This window comes from Phyllobates terribilis, unplaced genomic scaffold (genome assembly GCF_046119375.1).
Source record: "Phyllobates terribilis strain yellow unplaced genomic scaffold, ASM4611937v1 Scaffold_8__6_contigs__length_399053987, whole genome shotgun sequence".
Lineage (NCBI taxonomy): Eukaryota > Metazoa > Chordata > Amphibia > Anura > Dendrobatidae > Phyllobates > Phyllobates terribilis.
The window spans coordinates 276444172-276467426 of record NW_027362768.1 but is presented as its reverse complement, the minus strand read 5'-3'; the positions used below and the strand labels follow the sequence as shown (position 1 = coordinate 276467426).

Genomic DNA, 23255 nt, shown 5'->3' with positions numbered 1-23255 from the left:
CTTTTCTGCGTCGCACAAAGACACGGTGGTCGGAACCAAAGATCTCAAATTTGGACTCATTAAACCAAAGCACAGATTTCCACTGGTCTAATGTCCATTCCTTGTGTTCTTTAGCCCAAACTTGTCTCTTCTGCTTGTTGTCTGTCCTTAGCAGTGGTTTCCTAGCAGCTATTTTACCATGAAGGCCTGCTGCACAAAGTCTCCTCTTAACAGTTGTTGAAGAGATGTGTCTGCTGCTAGAACTCTGTGTGGCATTAACCTGGTCTCTAATCTGAGCTGCTGTTAACCTGCGATTTCTGAGGCTGGTGACTCGGATAAACTTATCCTCAGAAGCAGAGGTGACTCTTGGTCTTCCTTTCCTGTGGCGGTCCTCATGTGAGCCAGTTTCTTTGTAGCACTTGATGGTTTTTGCAACTGCACTTGAGGACACTTTCAAAGTTTGCCCAATTTTTCAGACTGACTGACCTTCATTTCTTAAAGTAATGATGGCCACTCGTTTTTCTTTACTTAGCTGCTTTTTTCTTGCCATAATACAAATTCTAACAGTCTATTCAGTAAGACTATCAGCTGTGTATCCACCTGACTTCTGCACAACACAACTGATGGTCCCAACCCCATTTATAAGGCAAGAAATCCCACTTATTAAACCTGACAGGGCACACCTGTGAAGTGAAAACCATTTCCAGTGACCACCTCTTGAAGCTCATCAAGAGAATGCCAAGAGTGTGCAAAGCAGTCATCAAAGCAAAAGGTGGCTACTTTGAAGAACCTAGAATATAAGACATATTTTCAGTTGTTTCACACTTTTTTGTTGAGTATATAATTCCACATGTGTTAATTCATAGTTTTGATGCCTTCAGTGTGAATGTACAATTTTCAAAGTCATGAAAATACAGAAAAATGTTTAAATGAGAAGGTGTGTCCAAACTTTTGGTCTGTACTGTATATATGGGGAATTTGGGAAAGTTCGTGACGCCACCTGTGGTACCTGGTGAGGATCACCAGCGCTGCAACAGTCCTCTGAGGCAGATGTTAGGGCAGCTTGAGATGGGACGGCTCCCCACAGGTGGAGCAGGCCTCAGGGCAGTGTAGTAGAAGTAGAGAGTAGGTTGCGCTGGGCGCTGTAGTGCAGGGGGAACGATAGTGCCGATAGTGTTCCTGTTTTGACCGTCTTTACTCTGGTCCTTCTCCCTCCTGCTCTGCGCTACCCACTCTTAATCCTACTTGGGTTCTCTGAAGTCCTTCCTGTATGTCGGATCCGGGACCTACTTGACCCTCCTGGGGATTAGAATGCCGCAGTGATTCCTCTGTCTTCTGACAGATGCGGGGCGTACGGGTGCCGTCCTCCACGCGCCGAACCCCCTGGGATCCTTTCTGTAGAACGAAGCCTACTCCCTGCTCCCTTCCAGGGCCTTCTGACCTGGCCCTACCGGTGGAGCAGATCTCCTAATGAGACTCTGCTCCAGGACTGTTCTTCTGAACTGTCCCGAGCTGTTCTTCTGAACAGCTCCCTAGAACTCCACTACTGAACCTGCCACCCTAAGATGGCTTCCCTATTTATACTCCTACTAAAGTGCTCCCTCTAACTACTTCCTCCACCCACACCCACTACTGGTTCCTCCTACATTTGGGTTCCCCCCACTCCAGCCAGGGTCAGGGCTCAGCAGAAACATACATTGCGTCTTGCCCCTCCAGCTGGCCTGGGGTAGTGTAGTGTTGGATGCAGGTGTTTGGGGTTCCGTGCAGCACTCCCTCCTTACCTGAGAGAAGGGAGACACCACACCTCTGGGTGAGGTGCAGTACCTCTGTGGCGACTGAACCCTCAGGGGTGCCACACACCCCACACCTGACAGCACATTGAAACTGGGACACGATTTTCCTGTATTGTGCCAGGGCGTTATTGAGCAGATAACTCTGAATACAGATAATGTAGTAGATGTTACCTGCAGTCCTATATAATACTAATACCCCCACTATAAAGTGACTATATAGTGGTAGATCACAATTTTACACATGCAGTCTGCAGACCTTTCATACCATACAAATTAATCTAGTTACTCCATAATGGCATAATTTATTAGCGAAGAAATCACCATCCATGGTTCTACCTTGTTTGCTGAGCCAGCTGTTAGGGCTCGCTCACACTGGCAAGCAGCCAGAATCAAACTCGGGAGAGTGCTATCCGATGTTTCATAGGATAGCATTCGCTACAATGTTATACTATAGACCAGTGCCGATCAGTGTTTTTTTTTTTCTCATGCTGAGTCAGCATTAGAAAAAAAATCGATTGGCAGCGTTTATCGGGCGACACCCATACAAGTCTATTGGTGCGTGCAAAACATCGGACTGCACTCGGATGTCATCCGAGTGCAGTCCGATATACACCGACTCACAGAATTAAGTTCGCCATGTGTAAAATGACTCTCTGATCACGCTCGCAGCAGAGTTTCAGCCGAGGGTCATTTACATATAGCATCCAATTCTGTCGCATGAGAGAATCATCGGATGCTACTTGCCAGAGTGAGCGAGCCCTTACTAAAAGAACTGGTTTAGAAGAGTCAAGGAGAATTGTGTTGAACCTATCCCTGTCCTGGTCTTCACTCCTAACCCACACAAAGAGGTATGGACAATGCTAAAATAAGATCTCCATATTGTGATCTCCAGAATAGTCATGGATTTGTTGCAGTATCAATGAAATAGAAACAACCAGGACAAGGTATAAACTTAGCAAAATTAAATTTCAGAGAAATTTAATTTGCTTTATACCATACAATTTCCATCCCAACATAGGATGCAATAGTAAAGCATCTGATCTGCCCCCTGGTGACGCAATAATAGGATGCTGATGGGTTCTAATAGCAGCCACAGGTCTGTGGACACCCATGGCTGCCATCTTAGACGTCTTTTGAAGCTCAACCTGTGAGTAGGCTTCATGGCAGAATGTCATTTTGACTACATAATGCAATATACTATTGCTATATTGACTATATATTATCAACTATATAGTAGGGCACAAAAAAAATAAAGTAAAAAAAAAAAAGTTTTAAAGGCCGAAATTTATTTCCCAGTTTAAAAATAAAGAAATGAAAAAAAAAAAAAGAATATTTAGTAATGCTGTGTCCATAAATGCCCAATCTATTAAAATAGGAAATAAATTCAACTTTTTTGTTTTACTGAAACCGCTAGAATTCCAGGGGGCTGGTTGCCCACCTCTCTAAAAATATGCAAAAATTGTGTCACTAAAGACATAAGCTTGCCATGCAAAAAAATAAGCCCTGACACATCTCGTTGAAAAAATTAAAAAGGCACGGGTCTCAGAAAATTGCAATACAAAACAAATTTTTTTTTTAGAAATTTCCACATTTTTTTTCTACACTTAAATAAAAAATGACGAGTTTGGTATTTCCATAATTGCATTGACCTGCACAATTATATTGCTACGTCATGTTTACTATATAATGAACACTAAACAAAACCTAAAAAAAAAGAACAAATGGCGGAATTGCATTTTTTTTTCATTGGACTTTGATATTTGGATGTCATGTAAACTACAAATTGTCCCACAAAAAGCCCTCACACAGATATGTTAATAGAAAAAATATATATCTTTCTTTAAATAAATGAAAGCACCAGAATGAAAATTGGCCATTGGGGTAAGGAGTTAAGTCTTGGTTTGTAGGTATTTTGTAATATATGCCTATTTAGGAACCAGCGTCTTGGCAGTAAAGAATAGCAAAAATGCTGGTCTGATTTAAGATAAGATAGTTCCTTCATGGACAGTTCATTTGTATACAGTACCTATGTAGAAATTCCAAATGCTATGTTCAATTGATTGGTTCATGATCTGATATAATGTGTGAACTATATTCTCTGTCCAATGATCCACATCAGTTTTGAACAACTAGTCTCATCACATTTTTATATAAAAGACTCTTACAGACCTTAATATTTGGTGCTAATGGAAAACAGTTTATGTTACAATTTATGTAATTTTCCAACCACCGGGCCAGATAATAAAGGTAGCACTGAAAAAGTTAGCAGAGAGCAAGGGGATAATGGACGAGGTCCATATAACTACTAAGAAAGAAAATGTTATATTAATTGCAAAAATCTTCAAAAACACAAACATAGAATGACAATATTAATTTGTAAAAACTGATCAAGTAAAGTAAATATATAAACCCTTTAAGTATGTCATATGTAATATGCCATTCTTTTATTAGTCCCAGCATTGCAATCATTTTGACTTTGCTGGTGTAACATTTTATTTGGCTCATAAGCAAAATGCACTTTTTATCTGATCAACAGTGTCCTGGAGGTTGGACTCCAATGATTAAATTCAGGGCACATCCTAAGAATAGATAATTAATGTTGATATCATGGGGAATCCCGTTGATTTTTAATTTTTGCCAAAATAACTTTAGGCTAAGTTCACACAAACGTCTAAAAAATTGTCTCATCCAAAGAACTTGGAACAATTTTTTTCTCTTTTTGCATCTGTTTTCATACAGCAGTAGTTAGTAAAAAATTAACAAGACTAAATACTGTGTCCTATTTTAAAGATTTGTAATGCATCCATAAAAATCAGATGTTCCATATGAAATCCCACTCTTTTTTGCATACCCGTAGAGTTGAATAGGCGTTTCTCACACAGGGAGAAACTAGAGCATGCTGAGTGCTGTCCCATTTTTTACAAAGCGCATTCGGACCAAAAATACGGTCGTGTGAACTTAGACTTTAACAGGTTCCCACAATGAGTTTTTTTGCGAGTTTTTTACGCTACGTGTATTTTAAAAAAATGCAAGTAACCTATTGTACTCAATGGGTGCGGAAAATCACCAAAAGCTCATTATGGGAGTATAGCATAAGTGCTAGTGTCATAGTAAGACAATTAGGCCACATTCACATGTTCAGTATTTGTCAGTATTTTACATCCGTAGTTTTAAGCCAAAACCAGGAGTGGGTGATAAATACAGATTTGGTGACGTGTTTCTATTATACTTTTCCTCTGATTGTTCCACACCAGATTTTGACTTACAAATACTTATGTAAAATACTGACCAAATACTGAACGTGTGAACGTGGCCTTAACCTGAGTTGTTGTTTTTTTCTCCATTGTGAGAGTAAACCCCTGCAGATTGTGTTCTGGTTGATCTGAGCTACCGTACAATGTACAATTCATGTATATTATAGGCGTGTGTTCATATACTGGTTATTAGTAATAATAAGTGAACACATAATGACATTAATGTATCACTTTATAGGTGTGCGAGCGGTGTGTGTGTGTGTACAAGTCCTGGCGAATACTGTATGGCCTCCTTCAAGTGTCTTGTAAGAACTGAAATGTTGAAAAACTGGTTTACTAATTAAAAACTCCCTCCCCCTTTCCAGCAGTCCGCAGAAGAGGTTGGATCTTGCAGACAGTACTAGTCACCTCGCCCTATGAGGACACAGATTGGCTTGTTGGCACCCAGACGTGGATAAACTTTGGTTACAAGCCTGTACTTGGGCATCTACACGGTGCATGGCTGTCACATCTGGCCCTGGAAAATCTCCATGTCACTTTAATCTGAACTTCTGTAGCTTATTCCTTACATTGTAATGTCGGGAGAACAGGACTGGAACAAGAAATCAGTCAAGATTTTGTCAAGGAAAGAAGGAAATACAAAATGCGCCGACTGTGGAGAACCAGGTAAGAGAAAATGAAAGGAAAGGTCGTCTGGATATGGTAATAAGTGAGGAAATAATGGAGGGGGACAAAAGATTCCAGGTAATTCTCGGGATGCATTTTTACATTGTCCTGGCCATGAACTATGTTCTGCAGCTTTGTAAATTTAATACCGGTTTTAGCATAATGCTGAGAACGGCCAGATAAAAATATCTGAATATTACAGACTATAGGCTATGAAGTTTCTTAATAATATTATTTTTTTCTTTATGACCTATTGTAGCTTTTTGCCCAATTATGAAATAATCTAGCAATAATGCCACGTGGGTGCCTAGACCTAATTTTACTTAAAGGGATATAACCGGTAAACTTTTACTAGTCTGCCAAACTTTTTGCAATGTTCCAAGTCTTTTTCCTATTATGCTCTATTAGATTTAATAGCAAGCTGCTGGATTATTGCTCAACTTCCTGCTAGATCACCTCAGTACAGTAAATACTCATTCATATTTCCGTAACACCACCTTTGTCTGAGAGCGCTGGTATAGATGGTGCCAAAGGGCAGGATGGTATCCAGCCAAGTTATTCGGATATCAGTTAAGTGCTAAAAGTCTCATTTATCAAACTTGTGTAAAAGAAAGACTGTCCTTGTTGCCAATAGCAACCAATTAGAGAGCAGCTTTCATTTTCAAAACATCTTTGATAAAATGAAAGTTGCTCTGTGATTGGTTGCTATGGGCAACAAGGAACAAGGGCATTATTTCTTTTAAACTATTTTGATAAATCTGCCCCTAAATGTACAACGTGAAGAAGTTTTACAAAGATGTGAACAAACCATTAAACCAAGGCTGAAAAATATCTGATTAATAAGTGATGGCCAATGATAACAGGCCTCATTAACACTTGTGTTTTCAGGATCTATTTCCTTTCTTATGATTCACTAAGTCAGCAATTCCCAATTCCACATGTCTATGACTTATTCAGGCGCGTAACGATCGTGGTAGCAGAGGGAGCTACCCCGCCTGTGCAGGAAGAGGGCCCTCCAACGCCAGCACCTGCTTCAGCTGGATGTGTGTCCTTGGATACACGCCAATCAGAGGCCGGCAACTGACGTCAGCGTGCCAGTCACGAGCGGCCCATGGCAGTGACCTTATGCGCTGCCCGTGCTGGTACACTGAAGTCAACTGCCGGCTAAAGGAGAGGAGGACGCCGCACGTTGTGGGAGCAGAGGAAGGTAAGAAGAATAGTTTATCTTTTTATGTTTTGGAAAATAAAATGGACATTATACAAGGAAGGGGCCCAGGATGGGGATCATTATACTAGGATGGGCATCATTATACCAGGATGGGGAGCATTATTCAAGGAATGGGTCCAGGATGGGGGTAATTATACTGGGATGGGGATCAGGATGCGGGTCATTATACCAGAATGAGGTTTAGGATAAGGGTAATTATACCAGGATGGGAGTCATTATACAAGGAAGGGACCCAGGATGGGGGTCATTATACAAGGAAGGAACCCAGGATGGGGGTCATTATACAAGGAAGGGACCCAGGATGGGGATCATTATGCAAGGAAGGGACCCAGGATGGGGATCATTATGCAAGGATGGGCATCATTATACCAGGATGGGGAGCATTATTCAATGAATGGGTCCAGGATGGGGGTCATTATACAAGGAAGGGACCCAGGATGGGGGTCATTATACAAGAAAGGGACCCAGGATGGGGATCATTATGCAAGGATGGGCATCATTATACCAGGATGGGGAGCATTATTCAAGGAATGGGTCCAGGATGGGGGTCATTATACTGGGATGGGGATCAGGATGCGGGTGATTATACCAGAATGGGGTTTAGGATAAGGGTAATTATACCAGGTTGGGGGTCATTATACAAGGAAGGGACCCAGGTTGGGGGTCATTATACAAGGAAGGGACCCAGGTTGGGGGTCATTATACAAGGAAGGGACCCAGGATGGGGGTCATTATACAAGGAAGGGACCCAGGATGGAGGTCATTATACTGGAATGGGGTTCAGGAGACAGGATGGGGGTCATTATACCAGAATGAGAGTCATCATACCAGGAAGGGGCCCACGATGGGGGGTCATTATACAAGAAGGGGCTGAGGTTTGGTATCATTATACCAGGAAGGGGTCCAGGATGGGGGTTATTTTAGAAGGAAGATGCCTAGGATAGGGGTCATTATACCAGAATGAGGTCCAGGATGAGGGACATTGTTACAGAAAGCGGCCCATGAGGGTGGACATTATACCAGGAAGTGGGACATTACATCAGGAAGGGGTCCAGGATGAGGGTCATTATAACAGGAAGAGGTGCAGGACAGGGTTTATTATAACAGAAAGGGGGCCAGGATGGGGTACATTATTACAGAAAGAGGCTAGGACTGGGGACATTTTTACAGAAAGAGGTCCAGGATGGGGATATTATTAAAGAAAGGGACAGGACGAGGGCCATTATTACAGAAAGGGGCAGAACACGGGACATTATTACGGGAAGGTGACATGATGGGAACACTGGAAAATAAAAGTGCAATATAGGGTCTTTTCCGGTGTGAGATGGAAAAAGGGAGTGCATGGATGTGCTCACCTGGTGGGGTTGTGTTTCCACAACACTGTAAAAGCTCAGATACGAACGGCTGCTGTAGATCCACGGAGGGATGTCCAGTAAGTAGATAGCAGAGATATGATCTATTCTGCGCTGCCGCGGACACCAATGGATTCCTCGGTGTGTGTGATGAAAGTATCCAGGAGGCAAAAATATTAAACTGTGGTTTTTAATTGTCAATGCTTTTCAAAGCACACAGACTTAAGCCGCATTTGAAATGTGTTGACCATTAAACACCGCAATTCAATATTTTTGCCTCCAGGATACTTTCATCACACACACAGGGGAATCCATTGATATCTCTAGCAGCAAAGATCCATATCTTCACTTATCTACTACGATGAGGACACTATTACATGCATGTCTTTATAGGATTTAGAACTCTAAAGAGGCCCTTACATCTGACCAACATGGAGGTGGGAGCCCATGTCTAAATTTTTCATTGGGGCCCATTGAACTCTATGCCACTGAGCCTATTCTCATGTTAAAGGGGCTGTCCAGTCTAAAACTACAAGTCTGCAGTCACTCTATATGACTGCAGACTTGTGAATCCTCACATTGTGTGCAACTCGGGCTGTGAGGATTCTCCGCCCCCCGGGAGAGGAGGGGGTGTGACCGCAAGTATACAGTTTGCATACAGGCAGTCACGTGCCGAATATACTGTATCCGGCCTTGCTCAATGCAGGTGTATTGAGTGAGGCCAGTTGCAGTCTAGTCGGAATGTGGCTGGAAGTATGCAAATCGTATACTTTTGGTCACATGACTGCTTGCTGCCAAAGAATCCTCACAGTGCACATGAGGATTCACAAGTCTGCAGTCACACAGAGTAGTTTTACACCAGACAACCCCTTTAATTCAGTATGTTTTAAAAGATGTCATATGCATGTTTTATAAGAACGCTTTCCTCTAGAAGTTGGAGGAGCAACAGACCTACATTGTAAATGCTGATATTATATGCATATGATTCTATTATTATTATTATTATTATTTATTTGTAATTGTGACCTGGCTCAATATGGCCACTTTTCAGTGCAGCTTTACTGACTATCGTGCATTTTTTTTTTATTTAAGACCCTCAATGGGCCTCCTATACCCTGGGTGTCTTTGTGTGTGTGACCTGTTGTGGTATTCACCGAAACCTCTCTGAAATCAGTAAGGTGAAATCTTTGACTATGGCGAAATGGGATGAAGACCAGATTCAGGTAACAAATCCTTTACTTACTTCATACCATGTCCAAATTTCTGCTTACTTCTTTATTATAGTCCAGGCTATGAAATGTTGATATTTAAAGGAATACTTCTTTCATGATGTTCTCACATTGGTTTTTTTTATTATTAATTTTGGACAACACCTTTAAGCTTTAAAGCGTTCCTGTCTTTTCACATAAAACCTGTAGGAAAGCATTGCCTTGCTGCCCTGCTATCCTCATCCTGCACAACAAGTTGAACTACTTTTTGTTACATGGTGAGTTGTCGTGTACCATCTGCAGCGCTCCATGCTTTTCGTGGTGAGATCCCTTTCCCACAGAACCATTACAATCCAAATAGAAGAACTCTAAGCCTCCAGAGGTTCCAATAAAAATTCAAAATATGCATAATAAAAAGGCAATGTTTCAGCTCCATCCAAACTTTATCAAGCCAAGTGTGTTTACATTTTGCTTTAATAAAGGCTGGATGTGACCGCCATGTTATTTGGATAAGAAATACAAGTTAAAAAACGCTGGACTTCTATTAAGACTGCTGTTGATACACATACAAGTCTAGTATGTCCAAAAACTGTTTGTCTTCTCGTGCTCTGTGATTTGTTATTCACTTTCTTTGAGTAGGTTATTTCTTTTTATCTGCATTTAGCCAGCACTATACGTGTTGGAACATCCATTCTCTAACATGCACTGCTCTTGCCATTGTCCAATGGCTTGCTTGTCCTAAAGTGATAGCCTGCCTCTGTTATGCCAATGTGCTATTTGACAGACAGAAGAGCGAAGCTTAGAAACAAAGACATACCCCCAAAATCCTGTAATCCGTCTCGGTGTCTCCGCTGCTAGAGGTTACAAATATCAACAGCAAGTTAGACAGAAGGAAGACATCTAGTGACTGGCACTTTGGAGTGGCATAACTTTTAAATAAACTTATTTACCGATCACCTATTTAGCACAGTATCTACTAAATGACATGAAGTTGTATGTAAGTACCATAACCCGACCATTTAAAATATTATTTTATCCTATCCCCATGGACCTTGGATGTGAATATAATAAAGACCATGGATCATAAGATAACTGCATCATTATAATAAAGACTAATTACCAAATAAATAATGCGAAAGCACAATAAAAGTGACCAAAATCATATGTCCATTGTTTGGGTATGTCCCCAATCAATTAAAAACAAAACAATACATTTGAGGCTGAGATGTTCACATTAATGGGACGAAGTGTGTACATTTGAAAATGGTTTTAAAGGGAACCTGTCATGTCATTTGTATCATGTAAACTGTCCCCAGGTCACAATTAGTGATGCAATGTGCATCTCTAACATGCTTTTTTTTAATGAAAATCAGCGCTATAATCATACATCAAAACCACTTAATATAGTTATATATAGAGTACAGACCAAAACTTTGGACACACCTCATTTAAAGATTTTTCTGTATTTTCATGCCTATGAAAATTGTACATTCACACTGAAGGCATCAAAACTATGAATTAACACATGTGGAATTATATACTTAACCAAAAAGTGTGAAACAACTGAAAATATGTCTTATATTCTAGGTTCTTCAAAGTAGCCACCTTTTGCTTTGATGACTGCTTTGCACACTCTTGGTATTCTCTTGATGAGCTTCAAGAGGTAGTCACCGGAAATGGTCTTCCAACAATCTTGAAGGAGTTCCCAGAGATGCTTAGCACTTGTTGGCCCTTTTGCCTTCACTCTGCAGTCCAGCTCACCCCAAACCATCTCGACTGGGTTCAGGTCTGGTGACTGTGGAGGCCAGGTCATCTGGCGTAGCACCCCATCACTCTCCTTCTGTTAGAACCTTGCTCTTAGGTTTTTTCCTTTGCTGGTCACATGACCTTGTTGGCCTATTTAATCCTGCTCCGCCCTTCTGGCTTTGCTGGACTTCATTGTATAACTACTTTCTAGCTAGCCTGTGCTCTGTATCTAGCTCTGTTAGTTTGCTTGGTCTACGGACCTCTATGTTCTATATATTTTGTTTGTTCGTCTGTCTGCTACTATTTCTGTTAGGAGGTTGTAACGGGTCTGGTAGGCGGAACCTCTGAGCTACTATACAAGGGGGCGGTCCTTGTAAGGGAGCGGGTGGCGACCAGGGAAGACGGGTAGGCAGTCACAGCAGGTGACCGGGACAGTCTCTGGGTTAACGGGCAGGAGGTCACGGCAAGTGACCGGGACAGTCTCTGGGTAAACGGGCAGGAGGTCACAGCAAGTGACTGGGGCAGTCTCTGGGTGAACGGGCAGGAGGTCACAGCAAGTGACCGGGGCAGTCTCTGGGTAAACGGGCAGGAGGTCACAGCAGGTGACCGGGACAGTTTCTGAGTAAAGGGTAGGTACGACCTGTGACGGCTGAGCCTCCAGGTAGGCTAGCAGGCGGATGACAGATGAGTGCTCCCAGGTGAGCAGGCGAGAGTCTCTGGAAAAGCAGGTGGTCACAGCACGTGACGGCAGAGCCTCCAGGTAGGCAGGCAGGCAGGTAGCGGAGGAGCGCTCCCAGGTGAGCGGGCAAGAGTCTCTGGAATAGCAGGTGGTCACAGCATGTGACGGCGGAGCCTCCAGGTAGGCAGGCAGGCAGGTAGCGGAGGAGCGCTCCCAGGTGAGCGGGCAAGAGTCTCTGGAATAGCAGGTGGTCACAGCACGTGACGGCGGAGCCTCCAGGCAGGCTAGCAGGCAGGTAGCAGAGGAGCGCTCCCAGGTGAGCGGGCAAGAGTCTCTGGAATAGCAGGTGGTCACAGCACGTGACGGCGGAGCCTCCAGGCAGGCTAGCAGGCAGGTGGCAGAGGAGCGCTCCCAGGTGAGCGGGCAAGAGTCTCTGGAATAGCAGGTGGTCACAGTACGTGACGGCGGAGCCTCCAGGCAGGCTAGCAGGCAGGTAGCAGAGGAGCGCTCCCAGGTGAGCGGGCAAGCTGGTCCATAGACAGACTGACAGGAGTAGGAAGGCAGACCGTCGGACCTCAGGCTAGCAAGCAGGTAGCAGGAATATCAGGCAGGAAACAGACAGCAAACTGGCAGGACTCTGGCAGGAATCAGGCAGGTAACTGGCAGGTAACTGGCAACGGGACCTGAGGGCTGAAGCAGAGTAGTGAACAGTGCAACAACATTGCTCGGGCACCTCCATTTTGGAGGAGGTGCCTTATATATGGTGAAGTCCTCCGGCCATTGGCCGGGGACTCCTTAGGACGGCGCGCGCGGCCCCTTTAAGAGGGAGGGAGCGCGCGCGCGCCCTAAGCACAGTGGCCGGGAAGGAGCGCGCGCTGCCAGCAGAGTGGGAGGGGGACGCCGGGCTCGGAGCAGAGAGGTGAGGGGAACAGCGTCCCTGCCTAGCAGAGGGCAGGGACGCCGGCGATACAGTACCCCCCCCTTTAGGCCCCCCCTTTTTTAGGCCAGACAGAAATTTAGCAAGGATGAGAGGGGCATGGATGTTCTCCCGGGGCTCCCACGTTCTCTCTTCAGGACCAAACCCCTTCCAATCTACTAGAAAAAAGGTCCTCCCTCTTACCCTTTTGGTGGCCAGAATGTTCTCTACCTCAAATTCGTTTTCAGCGGAAACCGGAGCAGGAGGCGTGCCTGTAGACTTGGAAAAAGAGTTAAGTACCACGGGTTTGAGGAGAGATACATGGAAGGAGTTAGGGATCCGCAAGTTGGCCGGGAGTTTCAATTTATAGGCCACCGGGTTGATCTGACTGATGACCTCCAGAGGACCGATGAACCGAGGCCCTAACTTATAGGAAGGAATCTTGAGCCGGACATACTTGGACGAGAGCCAGACCTTATCCCCTGGACGGAATTGAGGAGGATCCAGACGTTTTTTGTCAGCATGTCTTTTCATACGCTCGGATGACAGAAGGAGTGCGGACCGGGTACTCTCCCATGTGGAGGAAAATTTGTTAACAAGAGATTCCGCAGCCGGATTGTCCACCGAGGTGGAGACGGGAAACGGGATCCGAGGATGCTGACCGATGACTACAAAAAACGGGGATTTGGAGGAAGATTCGCTCTCGTGATTGTTGTACGAGAATTCGGCCCATGGCAGGAGATCCACCCAGTCAGAATGGTGGGCATTAACAAAGTGCCGGAGGTAACTGGTCAGGATCTGATTGATCCGCTCCACTTGACCATTAGACTGTGGGTGGTAAGCGGAGGAGAAGTCCAGGGTGACGTCTAGCAATTTACAAGTGGCTCTCCAGAAACGAGAAGTGAACTGTACCCCACGATCCGACACGATGTGACGGGGCAGGCCATGAAGACAGAAGATGTGGCGGATAAAGTCTTTAGCCAGCTCGGGTGCAGACGGGAGGCCTGGCAGGGGAATGAAGTGAGCCATCTTGGAAAAGCGGTCAGCGACCACCCAAATGACCGTACAACCGGCAGAGACGGGAAGATCAGTTATGAAGTCCATCGCTATATGCTGCCAGGGGGCAGCAGGTACTGGCAGAGGAAGGAGGCGACCGGCTGGCAGGTGTCTCGGAACTTTGTTGCGGGCACAGGACCCACAGGCAGAAACAAAGTCTATTACATCCTTGCGCAGGTTAGGCCACCAGTAGTGCCGGGAAATAAGCTGGAGGGTCTTTTTCTGACCGGCGTGGCCAGCTAGTTTAGACGAATGACCCCAGTGTAGGATCTTCTCCCGATCAGGTACCGATACGAACGTCTTACCGGGAGGGAGACGATTTAGACTCACGGGAGCCACCTGCATTACTCTGGCGGGATCGATGATATGTTTAGGTTCTTCCTCGAGATCAGATACCAGAAAGGATCGGGACAAGGAGTCTGCTTTGATGTTCTTGTCAGCCGGGCGAAAATGTAGAACAAAATCAAAGCGAGCAAAAAACAAGGACCACCGGGCTTGGCGCGGATTAAGTCTCTGGGCATGCTGGAGATAAGCCAAGTTCTTGTGGTCAGTGTAAATTATTACCGGATGAAGAGCCCCCTCGAGTAGGTAATGCCACTCCTCCAATGCCAGCTTGATGGCCAATAACTCTCGGTCTCCTATGGAATAATTGCGTTCAGAAGAGGAGAAGAGTTTGGAGAAGAAGCCGCAAGTTACCATCCTCCCGGAAGAAGATTTTTGAGTAAGTACAGCTCCGGCTCCAGAGGAGGAGGCGTCAACCTCCAGAAAGAACTGCTTGTTGCCGTCCGGACGATGCAGCACCGGGGCGGAAGAGAAGGCCTGTTTTAAGGAAAGAAAAGCCTCCTCTGCTTCGGGCGGCCACTCTTTGGGATTAGTACCCTTACGGGTGAGCGCGGAAATTGGGGCAGTCCGGGAAGAGAAGTGCGGTATGAAGAGGCGGTAGTAGTTGGCGAAGCCCAGGAACCGCTGAATGGCCTTCAACCCCTCCGGTCGGGGCCATTTCTCGATGGCAGACAGTTTCTCTGGATCCATTCGTAGGCCGGTCTGAGAAATAATGTAGCCCAAAAACGGAAGCGAGGTCTGCTCAAAGAGGCACTTCTCATATTTAGCGAAGAGGTGGTTCTGCCTGAGCCTGAGCAGGACCTGACGAACGTCCCTCCGGTGAGTCTGGAGATCCGGAGAGAAGACCAAGATGTCGTCCAGGTACACCACAACGCAGGAGTAGAGAAGGTCCCGGAAGATGTCATTGACCAACTCTTGAAAGACGGCAGGAGCGTTACAGAGACCAAAGGGCATTACCAGATATTCATAGTGGCCGTCCCGGGTGTTGAATGCAGTCTTCCATTCATCCCCTTGACGGATACGGACCAGGTTGTACGCCCCACGGAGGTCCAGTTTGGTGAAGACTCTAGCCCCCCTCAGGCGATCAAATAATTCTGGAATGAGCGGAAGGGGGTACTTATTCTTCACCGTGATCTGGTTAAGGCCTCTATAGTCTATACAGGGACGGAGAGAGCCGTCCTTCTTTTTTACGAAGAAGAAGCCTGCTCCCGCCGGGGAGGTAGATTTCCGGATGAATCCCCTGGCCAAATTCTCCTCAATATATTCGGACATCGACCGGGTCTCAGCAGCAGACAACGGGTAAATACGCCCACGGGGAGGAGTAGTACCGGTTAACAGGTCGATAGGACAGTCGTATGGTCTATGAGGGGGTAATGTCTCTGCCTCCTTTTTATTAAAGACATCAGCAAATGACCAATAGGGAATCGGAAGTCCAGGTAGATTAGTTGGGGTAGGAGAAGGACGGACGGGATGAACAGGAACCAAACAAGTCTTATGACAGTCCTGTCCCCAGCGAAGGACTTCTCCGGTCTGCCAGTCAAGCACGGGTGCATGTCTCTGGAGCCAAGGTAGACCTAATAAGAGGGCGTGAGAGAGTCCAGGCAGAACATGAAAAGAGATGCTCTCAGAATGCAGCATTCCCACCTGCAGAGTTACGGATTCGGTGATGAGTTGGATGGGACGTGGTAAGAGGCCCCCATCCACAGCAGCGACAGATAATGGTACAGCCAGAGGTTTGGTGGGAATGCGGTATTTTTCTACCAGGGACTGTGAGATAAGATTCCCGGCCGCTCCAGAGTCAAGTTGGGCTAGTTCGAAATAACGATTCTCCCCGCAGATAATAGAGACTGACAGTAGCAGAGATGGAGAGGATTTATTCTTGTCTAGGTTGACCTCTCTGAGCGAACCTAGACACAGGCGTTTCCCGACCTCTCCTGGCAGGTACGGATCTGGTGCTCCTTACTGCCACAGTAGAAGCAGCTCCCTTCGGCACGGCGTAAGTCCTGACGGGCTTTGACCATCTTGGTCTGGTCGACCTGCATAGGCTCAGGAGAGTGTACCTGGGGAGAGACGGATTTCTGAAAAGTAGGAGCTAGACGTGGAAACCTCCTCTCACGGGTGACCTCTTTGGCACGCTCCTGGAACCGTAGGTCAATCCGGGTGGCAAGAGTTATTAGGTCATCGAGAGTGGTAGGAATGTCCCGACCGGCAAGTTCATCTTTAATACGGCCGGACAGACCCTCCCAGAAGACGGATACCAGAGCGTCGTTATCCCAGGCCAGCTCCGAAGCAAGGGTACGGAACCGTATGGCATATTGGCCCACGGTGAGACTTCCCTGACGGAGGCGTAGCAGAGATGATGCGGATGAGGTCTTCCGTCCGGGTTCGTCGAAGACTTTCCGGAAAGCCATGAGAAAGGCAGGCAAGTCGGACACCAGGGGGTCTCCTCTCTCCCATAGAGGATTTAGCCAGGCCAGGGCCTCCCAGGTGAGATGGGACATGATGAAGGCAATTTTGGCCCGGTCGGAGTTAAACTGGTGGGACAGGAGTTCAAAGTGCAGGGTGCACTGATTTATGAAGCCCCGAGCCTGGGCGGAGTCGCCTCCGAAGCGAGGAGGTGCAGAAAGCCGGGGTCCGGGGTAGGATACCATGGTATTGGTGGGCAGCGGAGCTGCCGGGTTGCGAGTCATGGCACTGGCGGTGGTTGCTGGTGGAGCAGTCAGAGTGTCCAGGCGAGAATTGACATTCCGCAGGTGACCCAGGATGGACTCCTGTTGGGACCTCTGACGGGACAGTTCATGACAGAGGTCCGAGAACGAGGGAGCTTGGGTGCCACCGGGTTCCATGGCCCGAGCAAACTGTAACGGGTCTGGTAGGCGGAACCTCTGAGCTACTATACAAGGGGGCGGTCCTTGTAAGGGAGCGGGTGGCGACCAGGGAAGACGGGTAGGCAGTCACAGCAGGTGACCGGGACAGTCTCTGGGTTAACGGGCAGGAGGTCACGGCAAGTGACCGGGACAGTCTCTGGGTAAACGGGCAGGAGGTCACAGCAAGTGACTGGGGCAGTCTCTGGGTGAACGGGCAGGAGGTCACAGCAAGTGACCGGGGCAGTCTCTGGGTAAACGGGCAGGAGGTCACAGCAGGTGACCGGGACAGTCTCTGAGTAAAGGGTAGGTACGACCTGTGACGGCTGAGCCTCCAGGTAGGCTAGCAGGCGGATGACAGATGAGTGCTCCCAGGTGAGCAGGCGAGAGTCTCTGGAAAAGCAGGTGGTCACAGCACGTGACGGCAGAGCCTCCAGGTAGGCAGGCAGGCAGGTAGCGGAGGAGCGCTCCCAGGTGAGCGGGCAAGAGTCTCTGGAATAGCAGGTGGTCACAGCACGTGACGGCGGAGCCTCCAGGCAGGCTAGCAGGCAGGTAGCAGAGAAGCGCTCCCAGGTGAGCGGGCAAGAGTCTCTGGAATAGCAGGTGGTCACAGCACGTGACGGCGGAGCCTCCAGGCAGGCTAGCAGGCAGGTAGCAGAGGAGCGCTCCCAGGTGAGCGGGCAAGAGTCTCTGGAATAGCAGGTGGTCACAGCATGTGACGGCGGAGCCTCCAGGCAGGCTAGCAGGCAGGTAGCAGAGGAGCGCTCCCAGGTGAGCGGGCAAGCTGGTCCATAGACAGACTGACAGGAGTAGGAAGGCAGACCGTCGGACCTCAGGCTAGCAAGCAGGTAGCAGGAATATCAGGCAGGAAACAGACAGCAAACTGGCAGGACTCTGGCAGGAATCAGGCAGGTAACTGGCAGGTAACTGGCAACGGGACCTGAGGGCTGAAGCAGAGTAGTGAACAGTGCAACAACATTGCTCGGGCACCTCCATTTTGGAGGAGGTGCCTTATATATGGTGAAGTCCTCCGGCCATTGGCCGGGGACTCCTTAGGACGGCGCGCGCGGCCCCTTTAAGAGGGAGGGAGCGCGCGCGCGCCCTAAGCACAGTGGCCGGGAAGGAGCGCGCGCTGCCAGCAGAGTGGGAGGGGGACGCCGGGCTCGGAGCAGAGAGGTGAGGGGAACAGCGTCCCTGCCTAGCAGAGGGCAGGGACGCCGACGCTGCAGAGGTGTCCCATTTTCCTCCCAGTCCTTAGTACTTGTAGGGATTCCTTCCCCACATCTATAGGTCTCCGTACAGACTAGCTTAGGACTTTAGCAGGTCTGATCGCAGGATCAGGTTCCCTGTTACATCGTATGGATTCAGCTGAGTTCTATCGTAGGGACAGATCTCCTCTCTTTCCTTAGCTCTGGTAGCAGAACATAACAGTAAGTCCAGCCTGCAAATTCTCTAAGGAAAGATTTTTCTGTTCCATCATGGTCGGTTCAGGATTTGGCTCATCGCCTGCAGGGACTCTCTCTGGAGGTGGCCGAGCTCCGTCAGCACGTGAGTAACTGTCCTGGAGCACATTTCTTGGAGCCTAAGGTATGTTTGCCGGATTTATTTTTTGGTGAACACCGAGAATTTTTTTCATTTAAAAATGCTTGCTTATTGTATTTTCGTTTGAGACCCAAGTCCTCTGGGGATGAATCCCAGCGCATAGGGTTCATAATGTCACTTTTGCGCAAAGAGCCTCAGGAGTGGGCCTTTTCTTTGCAACCTAGTGATACATGCTTCAGATCAGTGGATAGTTTTTTTTCTGCTTTGGGACTATTATATGATGATCCTGACCGTGTCGCATCAGCTGAGACTGAGTTGAGACATTTGAAACAGGGATCAGGTAATGTGGAAAAATATTGTACTCATTTCCGTCGTTGGTCTACTCAAACAGGGTGGAACGATTCTGCTCTGAAAAGTCTATTTCTTGCTGGGCTCAATGAAAGGGTTAAAGACCTACTAATTGCTTATCCTACACCTGAAGATTTGCAACAGGCTATGCAATTAGCTATACGGGTGGATAGGAGACTGCGTGCAAGGGTTAATGAGAGCAAATCCTCTGCTATGTCAGTTTCTGGTTATGAGAATGTGTGTACTAACAGTGGTGAACCGATGGAGATTGGATCGGTGGCACCTCGCTCTCAAGAAAAAGACCGTAGATTTTTTGAAGGCTTGTGTTTCTATTGTGGAAAATCTGGTCATTTGATTAAAGGCTGTGAGCTTCGTATGAAGAAAGAAAAAAAAATGGTCAGTCATGCCCGTATTGCCTGTTTAAATTCCAAGGGTGTATTTTTAGCTGCTTCCACGATTGCTCAGGAAAAATTAATGGAATTTCGGGTGTTTGTTGATTGTGGGTCTACTCTGAATGTAATTGATGGGGGATTCTTGGAAAGACTCAAATTAAAACCCGAACCTTTATCATCCCCCATTGCTGTGGTTTCTGTGGATGGTTCCCCTTTGAAGAATATTACTCTCAAGGTCTGTGAATTTCCTCTCACTATTAATGGTGTTCACCATGAGAAATTGGATTTGGTAGTTTTGAATAACTTGCCTTCTCCAGTAATATTGGGATTGCCCTGGTTAAAATTTCACAATCCTGTACTGGATTGGTCTACCAGTGAAATTAAATCCTGGAGCCATAAATGTTATGACAAGTGTTGTAACGGGCGTATTGCAGCTTTGGATAGGGGAGAATTGCCTGTTCCTATTCAGGATTTTTGGAGAGTTTTTTCTGAGAAGGAATCGCAGGTTTTGCCTCCCCATAGAGACTATGATTGTTCTATTGAATTTGTCCCTGGAGCGACTCTTCCTAAAAGTCGTTTATTTAACCTTACTATTCCTGAGAGGAAGGCTTTTGAGGAATACATACAGACAAGTTTGGCCGCCGGTCACATTAGGCCCTCTAAGTCTCCTGTGGCGGTTGGATTTTTTTTTGTAAAAAAAAAGGACGGCGGTTTACGTCCTTGTCTGGATTTTCGTGAGATTAACAAAATTACTGTACGCAATCCTTACCCACTGCCATTGATTCCTGATCTGTTTAACCAGTTAATGGGGGCCAAGTGGTTCTCTAAAATTGACCTTAAGGGGGCATACAATCTGTTGCGTATGAAGGAGGGTGACGAATGGAAGACTGCTTTTAACACTCCTGTGGGTCATTTTGAGAATCTGGTTATGCCTTTTGGTCTTACTAATGCTCCTGCATTTTTTCAGAATCTTATTAATGACATCCTTAGACCTTTGATCGGCAAAAATGTGGTTGTGTATTTGGATGACATTTTGATTTATTCGCCGGATCTGGAGTCTCATTGGCGGAGCGTACGTGAGGTATTACAGTTATTAATGGACAATTCGCTTTTTGCTAAGCTGGAGAAATGTGAGTTCGCTGTACAGAGAATTAGTTTTTTGGGTTACATTATCTCCAGCGAAGGTTTTGAGATGGACCCGGTTAAAGTTCAAGCTGTACAGGAATGGCCTAGGCCTATTGGTTTGAAATCGATACAGAGGTTTTTAGGTTTCGCCAATTATTACAGAAAATTCATAAAATTTTTTTCTAGTATTGTCAAACCCCTGACCGATCTCACCAGGAAAGGTGCTGATGCGGTTCAGTGGTCTTCTGAGGCCATTGAAGCTTTTGTGTATCTCAAGGAGAGGTTCACCTCTGCTCCCATCCTTATGCAGCCTGATGTGACTAAGCCGTTTTTGGTTGAGGTTGATGCTTCCTCTGTGGGGGTTGGCGCAGTATTGTCTCAGGATAACGGGGATGGATTACATCCCTGTGCCTTTTTTTCAAAAAAATTTTCGGAGACTGAACTGAATTACGATATTGGTAATCGGGAATTATTGGCTATTAAACTCGCATTTGAACACTGGCGCCACTTCTTGGAAGGTGCGGAATTTCCCGTTCAGGTTCTTACGGATCATAAAAATCTGATATATCTTGATGCTGCCAAGCGCCTGAATGCCCGTCAGGCTAGGTGGGCACTGTTTTTCTCGCGGTTTAATTTCTCCGTTACTTACATCCCTGGTACTAAGAATGTTAAGGCGGATGCCTTGTCTCGCAGTTTTTCTCCCATAGTCGGTGCTGAGAAAGAGGAGAACATTTTACAAGAAGGTGTTGTGATAGCTGCTTTGGACTCCGTTTTGGAAAATGAGATTCTTAAAGCACAGGAGAATGCCCCTTCTAACACTCCTCATGGGAGGTTGTTTGTGCCTGGGACCTTTAGGAGAGATTTGTTTGTTGAGTGTCACGAATCTCGGTTGGCAGGTCATCCCTGAATCTCTGAGACAAAGAGACTGGTGGGTCGCAGTTCTTCGTGGCCTGGATGGCAGAAGGAGGTCATTAAGTGGGTGCGTCAATGTACTATATGTGCTAGATCTAAGTCCTCACATACTCCTGCTGCGGGGTTGCTTTGTCCTTTGGAGGTTCCCAGTGCTCCTTGGACACATTTGGCTATGGACTTTATAACTGACCTTCCCCCCTCTGAGGGTTTTACTGTCATCTGGGTGGTCGTGGACCGTTTTAGCAAGATGTGTCACTTGGTTCCCTTCGTCAAACTGCCCTGCGCTAAAACTCTCGCTAAGGCCTTTGTCAAGGAAATTGTCAGACTTCATGGCGTTCCTACTGACATTGTTTCTGATAGGGGTCCTCAGTTCGTGGCTCGTTTTTGGCGTGCCTTTTGTGACAGGTTGGGAGTTCATTTGTCGTTCTCGTCCGGATATCATCCTGAATCTAATGGCCAGACAGAAAGGAAAAACCAGGATGTTGAGCAGTTCTTGCGTTGTTTTGTGGCAGATAATCAAGAGGTGTGGTCTGAGTTTCTGCCACTTGCTGAATTTGCTCTGAACAATCATACATCTTCTTCTGCTGGTTGTTCGCCTTTTTTTTGTTGTTCTGGGAGACATCCGTCGTTTGGGTCGTTCTCCAAGTTGGGATCTGCCGTGCCTGAGGAGGAGAATTTTTCCGGTGATTTGGAGAGAGTTTGGATGGATGTGCGTGGTAATCTTCAGGAGGCCAACAGAAAATCTAAAGACTACTTTGATAGGAAACGACAGGAGGTTTTGTTCGCTGTTGGTGACATGGTTTGGTTGTCCTCTAGGAATCTGCGGTTGAGGATTCCTTCTAAGAAATTGGGTCCCAAGTTTGTAGGGCCCTTTAAGGTGCTTCAGGTTGTCAACCAATCTGCTGTTAGGTTGGAGGTTCCTACCTCCTGGAGAATTAATCCGGTATTTCATGTCTCTCTGTTAAAAAAAGCTGTTGTGTCGGATGGTGACGCCTCTGCCTCTGTTCCTCCGGTGGTGGAGGACGGGGAATATGAAATTTCTCGCATCCTTAACTCTAGACGGTATAGAGGTAGTTTGCAGTATCTTGTGGCCTGGAAAGGTTTCGGACCCGAGGATAACTCTTGGGTGAGGTCAGATGATGTTTCCGCGTCCAGACTTATCAGAGCGTTTCACAGGAGATTTCCTGATAAGCCTGGTCCTAGGGGATCCGGAGGATCCTCTTAGAAGGGGGGGTACTGTTAGAACCTTGCTCTTAGGTTTTTTCCTTTGCTGGTCACATGACCTTGTTGGCCTATTTAATCCTGCTCCGCCCTTCTGGCTTTGCTGGACTTCATTGTATAACTACTTTCTAGCTAGCCTGTGCTCTGTATCTAACTCTGTTAGTTTGCTTGGTCTACGGACCTCTATGTTCTATATATTTTGTTTGTTCGTCTGTCTGCTACTATTTCTGTTAGGAGGTGTCCCATTTTCCTCCCAGTCCTTAGTACTTGTAGGGATTCCTTCCCCACATCTATAGGTCTCCGTACAGACTAGCTTAGGACTTTAGCAGGTCTGATCGCAGGATCAGGTTCCCTGTTACATCGTAGGGATTCAGCTGAGTTCTATCGTAGGGACAGATCTCCTCTCTTTCCTTAGCTCTGGTAGCAGAACATAACACCTTCTTGGTCAAATAGCCCTTACACAGCCTGGAGGTGTGTTTGGGGTCATTGTCCTGTTGAAAAATAAATGATGGTCCAACTAAACGCAAACTGGATGGAATAGCATGCCGCTGTAAGATGCTGTGGTAGCCATGCTGGTTCAGTATGCCTTCAATTTTGAATAAATCCTCAACAGTGTCACCAGCAAAGCACCC

The 23255-nt window shown here is 46.5% G+C and overlaps 1 protein-coding gene across 2 annotated transcripts in view; it reads left to right on the top strand.

Moving 5' to 3' along the window:
* LOC141157247 (arf-GAP with dual PH domain-containing protein 1-like) overlaps window positions 1–23255 on the top strand; it is a 151927-nt gene that overhangs the window by 65585 nt on the left and 63087 nt on the right. For both annotated transcript variants that reach the window (XM_073644267.1, XM_073644268.1), the window contains exons 2-3: window positions 5392–5692; window positions 9365–9495. In XM_073644267.1, coding sequence (XP_073500368.1) covers window positions 5602–5692; window positions 9365–9495 — 222 coding nt within the window. In that variant the 5' untranslated portion in view covers window positions 5392–5601. The remainder of the gene's footprint in view (window positions 1–5391; window positions 5693–9364; window positions 9496–23255) is intronic.